Source organism: Bacillus rossius, chromosome 3 (genome assembly GCF_032445375.1).
Source record: "Bacillus rossius redtenbacheri isolate Brsri chromosome 3, Brsri_v3, whole genome shotgun sequence".
Lineage (NCBI taxonomy): Eukaryota > Metazoa > Arthropoda > Insecta > Phasmatodea > Bacillidae > Bacillus > Bacillus rossius.
This window is the reverse complement of record NC_086332.1, coordinates 61011764-61017763: the sequence shown is the minus strand read 5'-3', so window position 1 is coordinate 61017763 and position 6000 is coordinate 61011764. Positions and strand designations below refer to the sequence as shown.

At 36.7% G+C, this 6000-nt stretch overlaps 1 protein-coding gene across 4 annotated transcripts in view; it reads right to left on the bottom strand.

Annotated features, from left to right (window-relative positions):
- Positions 1-400: 400 nt before the first annotated feature.
- The window catches only part of LOC134530767 (inositol-pentakisphosphate 2-kinase), a 48176-nt gene continuing 42576 nt past the window's right edge, over positions 401-6000 (bottom strand). For all 4 annotated transcript variants that reach the window (XM_063365934.1, XM_063365931.1, XM_063365933.1 and 1 more), the window contains exons 8-9: positions 3639-4037; positions 401-3509 (exon numbers count right to left, since the gene is read on the bottom strand). In XM_063365934.1, coding sequence (XP_063222004.1) covers positions 3302-3509; positions 3639-4037 — 607 coding nt within the window. In that variant the 3' untranslated portion in view covers positions 401-3301. The remainder of the gene's footprint in view (positions 3510-3638; positions 4038-6000) is intronic.

Sequence of the window (6000 nt, the reverse complement as noted above, 5' to 3'; positions counted from 1 at the left end):
GAAGGGATAATGGAGATAATTCCGGGTTAAAGACTGTTGGCAGCCAAGTCACCTCTACTAGCAAGAAGGAAAAAAGGTGAGTGCTTCTAGTATGTCTAGCAGACAATCGAGTATTGACTGTATAGTCAAAAATGTTTTATTTAGTGATGCTGATGGGAGTTAACATCGTATAGTATTTTTTTTTGTTTGTTTTTAAATGCCGTTATATTAAATTTTAAAATTATCTTTTATAAACTACAAAGTTAACTCATGTTCTAGTTGGCTGAGTCATAAGGTGAGTTACCGTGTTTTATCACATATTCTTCGCACATTTTATGCTAAAATAAAGTTTGAAAAGTAGGGATGAACCTTTTATGTGATAATTCTGTTAGGGTTAAGTATTTCATAAAAACCAAACATGTTGCATGGAAAGTACATTTAATTAATAAGCAGAGTATACAAAAGCACACCAAATAGATAAACTAAAACTGTGTTTCGCACATCAGCCAGAACAAACGTAGTGCATCCATGACCATAATTATTGTCATACATACTAACCATGAAAGAGTGTAGACTATTCAATGTAGTTTACTCGGCTGGAGACAGTGTGTTGCATGCAATCGGCGAGATATCAATGTTCGAATACATGCGCGCACTCTATACGGACATCATGTGCAAGCAGACATGAATAATGCCAACTAGCGCTGGTTCCTTTTTTTAAGCGCTACACAGTGGTGATGAAAAGATTAAGGTTATAAATGTTTGGAAAGTCTTTAAAAGAAAATTTACACATCACGTTCCTGTTCATTAAATAAGTGGTGATATTGAAACGAATAGTGGATTTCAACTTTAAAATACATATATCTCTTATACAAGAAAGAAGTTATACGCAGCATCTTACATAGGAAAAAATAACTTACATCTGAAACAAGTTTTGCTGTAACTGTAATTACTGTATTTTTCCATTATAACAACCACACTGCCTGACAGCAACTTGAAAACAGATTGCTGTAGCACGGTGATCTTTGGCAAGGCCATGTTTACTACCTGAACAAAGCGCTCAGGATCTAATAGTGGGACCAAAAACATCATGTGACATGTGATTTTTTTTTTTCCAAATTTTTACACCCTAAAAAATGTGTGATAATGCGATAAAACACTGCAAGTTCGATTTAACTCTGCCAACAAGTTAGGTTTTTGTAAGCACCTGGTGATATGCTGTAGTCTACCCCTGCCATTTTAATAAAACTTCGTAATACAAAGTGGCATTGGCAAAACTTACAGTAAAAAAAAAAAAGAAATGCAAACTACATATTGAATAACTGCTCACTTGTTGCAGCAACATCGATTTACAGGAGTTTATCATCAAACATCACTGAGAGATTAATACTTAAAACTGAAGCAGCACACAAATACATAAACATCATATATCTACATATTTTCCTCGGAACACAATTCAAAAGCAACATACAAATCAAATTATGTTTGCAATGTATTGACAAGCAATATATTCACAACTTGTTTTAAAAATCTAAACTAATTTTTTTTTTACTATATTTACTTAAAAATAAGACCAAATACACACACACTTTTGAAAAAAGTACCAGTGATTATACTACAATAAAACATAGGTAACTGTTCAGAGCACACTTTTGAAAAAATACCAGTGATTATACTAACATCAAAATTCTTACCATTGCAGTCATCTATTTTATTTATTGTTTAAATGAATAGAAAAGAAAACTAATATTTTCAATGCACTTCAAACTCATAAATAGAAGCAATAACAATCAAAATGCTCCACAACATAGTGGTGTTAAGTAAAAAATTTTCAGCTTTCTGTTCACTACATATTTCACCTCTGAAGCATTTAAGCTATTATTTGGTACCACATTCATCCATGCTTCTGTTTTTAGCATTGTTTGAATGTGATATGGCAAAGCTGTAAAGTGTCTAACTATTAGCTTACAAACTCTTGTGAGAGCACTACTTAACACTAGTCAAACCTATGACAAATGGCAGAGTCATAGTCAACTCCTGCCATATCATACTGTAAATCACTGTTTCCATTCCCTTCAATCACTGCTTGAACAGTTGCAACTTGAAACAATTCATGAGACCAGGGCTTCCAAAAAAAATCTTTTATTATATTGTGAAAAAGTTAGAAACTGTAGAAAAACTTAGAATAAAAGAAAGTGCACTGAAATTTGCTTTGAACTAAAGAATATTATAGGAATGTAAACTTTGCGGAACTTTATAGACAAAACAGTAAAACAATGATGCAATAATTTAAGTCTAAGATCTAAAACAATCTACAAATTTACAAGATATCAGATAAACCTAAACGGTGGTTTAAAGAACAGTAATCCCAGAGTGTTCTGGTGATGGGTGTACTGGTAATGTGAAAAGTACAGAAAATTTAGAATTTTGAAAACTAATTTGAACATGACTGCACTACCACTGTTGTGAACTCAAGTTTTATTCAAAGCCATGCTGAAACTCTTGATATCAAATTGACAGGCACATGTACAAGTCTTGAGTAACATTAAGGATAACAATTACCCTACTTTCATCTAAGATCAATAACGCATGATACTTGGAACTATGATTATTATCCCGAAACCATGCAACAACCTAGTTTATAGTGATCAAAAGCACCTGCAAAGATGGGAGGTATCATTGTTGTGTGGACATTCAATGAAGTACAGATCAATGAGTTAACAGCATCTTACGGTAGCTTGCGACCTCCATCTCCAGCGCTTCACTGCATCCCCTCCCTCGTGCTGACTGAGACTGCAGCAACCACATTCTCTCACCACCCATGGAAGCACAAGCCAACCAGGAAAACATCACCACCAGGACATTTCTTTCAGTTTGTCTTGTTTCCATAAGGACGAGCCTATGAATATTCATACTTACGTACTTTTTTCAAGGAAATAGAGACTTCACTGAAATAACATAGCTAAAATAATAAATTAAAGTCATTATGAAAAACCTTTCCATGCAAGTATAGGCAAGGGTTTCATTTCATTTCTACTAAAAAGATGTTATAAAAGAAACTAAACAAAACACAAATTTTCAATTAACGCTGAAAACTTGTACTAATATTTTGTTGCTCATACAACTGATGTCGCAACAACATACATAAAAAGTTTAAAATTTATTTTGGTCTTATTTTGAGTAAATGCAGTAAACAGGAACAATGTCTGCTTATAAATATGTACATACAATTTCAAAAGTAATGACAGCAATAGCAATGATCTGTAAGTGACAAATACTACTTTACTGACGAGCCAGCTTTCCATGCCACAATGACCGACAATCAATCCTTCCCATTCAACTGATTGCACGGCAACTGCACGGAGCCGAGGACATCAACGCACACGTTCAAAATGTCCAGGTCTCGCTTCAACTTCTTGTCGATGCATGACAGAGGCTTCGGATCGAGGTCCAGCACTTGCACATTGAACACGTATTCTCGCCCAGGCATCTCACGTATAATGTGTGCTGTTGGTATGTGACCTGTAAATCTGCAAAATGCAAACAAAATTTATATAAGTTGTGGAGCAGGAGTTGCTGATACTTGTGTTTCTGTTTACCTATTTGCCTGCCACATAAAATGAATATGATGGCATGGTACGTGAAGGAGGTGGACTCACGTGGCGGGCAGGCTCTGGAAGGCCACCATGATGGAGCAGTCCCGAGCGGATGCTGCCAGCAGATAGCGCTGCAGCGGGCCCAGGTCGGAGAGCAGCCCCTCGAGGTAGGCGTGCTGAGGGGCGGCTCGCGGCCGGGCATCCAGCGCCGCCTGCAGCCCCCCCTGGTCCAGCCTCTGCACCTCCAGCACGCTCGACAGCACGCAGCCTGGCGGCAGTGGCGCCGCTGACCAGTCGCAGGGCTCGCATGACGCCAGTGCCGCCACCGCGTCCACCAGCGGTGCAGGCAGGTGCCCGGGAGGCAGCTGGGGCACCCCTGCCTCGCTCGCGGGCACCTGCCTCTGGCTGCACACTTCCCGCGTCAGTGCAGCTAGCATCAAGTGACAGAACTTCTCCACCAACCTGGAACCAGCCCAACCTCTAGAGCTGCGACACACACTCACTGGCTCAAATACAACTTTTCATTCTTGCTACTACCACCAAGAACATTCTGATTGTGTTTCAAAATCTACAGGGTCACATACATAGGTTCAAAACTTTCAAAATATGTAAAATGTATTGAAAAAAATTTTTTTCATACTCTAACAATAAATTTTTAAAGCATTAGATATGAATAAATAGTTTAAATTCTGTGTTCAATTGTCTCTGTTAAATTTTCTTAGTGATTTACAAAATAAATTACCTATTTTTCATACAAATATATTGTTCACTAAATAAAGAGTACCACAGGTATTTTACTCACATAATCCCTACTACAATTTGCTATGCGCTAAGTCTTAAAAATTCTTTCTTCAATGGAACTTGATGTTTTAGATGAGACGCAAAGGTAAATGTACTATTTGAAATGAGTACCTTCTATTTTTCACTTGCCATAGTGATAATAACCAATACGAGAAAATAAATAACCCATCTGCAAACACTTAAGGCCCATTCTACAATGACATGGAAACGTAAATGGATCACGTAAACAGAGACGCATCTCACATAACGAAATGTCTACAATAGCACAAATGCGAACCCAGACCCGTACGGACAAGATTGCCATTGCTCAACTCTTCCATCTCCAATAATTTTGGCCAAGGTGGTAGCCATAATTGTTTGCATTTAAATACGTGAAAAATTGTTTCAAGTACTATAATATCTAGTGCTCTGTCATTACTTTGAGGTTAATTTTTATTAAATACATAAATTCTGATTGTGTTTTATTCTTGAATCTCTAAAAATTTTTAGTTAAATTGTTTGTAACTGAAGTTTAATCTCATTGGTTGCCGTTTTTTTATAGGTTTGCGTGCATTGAAGAAGCGACAGACAGATAGTGATCTGGCAGATCCAGATGTTTCTTTTTTTTTCCTGTGTCATTGTAGAACGAGTATGACAAAATCAGTAATATGACAGCTGATGCATGAATCTAGCAAAAGTTTTCTTTTATATAATGGGATAGTGGCAAGATGTGCTGAGGGAAAATGTTTGGAACATCTCACTCAATACAGTCATCCACTGCTTCCTTAGCATGCTCTTTGTCCCCTCTAGTGCTGGCTGACAGGTTGGTACCCATGGCCAAGGGTCACATCGAGGTGGAAGACTCAACAGCAACGTCCTCTCATTCCCCCTTCCTCCCCACACCGCAGTTACAAACAAGGGTGCAAGCATTATGCTACGTCGGAGCTTATGCAAGTAAATACTATCACCTTAAAGGCAGTAAGTTTTAATAAAACAAAGGTCATATATTCATAATTATGTGGTTACACATAACATAACTGTAGTAGATCAGTTACTGCTACCTGGTCTAAAGGTTAACTAAATCATGCAATAACTAAGCTTTGTCTACTCTCACGAGCTACAAGTATTCTAGCATTAGTGTGAAATACATACTAGCAGATTTGAGAATAAGTTCCTCCTGCACTTTAGGAGCAAAATAATTATTACAATAAAGTTATTTCTGATCTAAAATTAAACATGGTAGATATATTATGTTTGGCATCATGAGTTAAGCTTACTTGTAGTCACATTTCGTGTTAATTCTGATGTTATTCACTTATTTTTAAGTATTAATATTTTCACATATATACACATATGTACGTATGTGTAAAAATCAAGATAACTGTTACTATTTCATTCAAAAACTTCTCAACTGCTACAGCCAAAAGTTTGCACCAACCTAGTTTTAATATAGGGAAGGACTTGAAACTACAGAAGTTTCAAATTAGCTTGTTGTAATAACTGGGTTATTAAATGCTTTTATAATTATTGTTAGAGTAATTTCAAATTAGTTGGTTCATACATGGTTTTGGACGGATAGTATTCAAAAGATGAACTTACGATCAGCTGACAATTTTTGCAAAATGTTGATTCTCCCACACTCCCT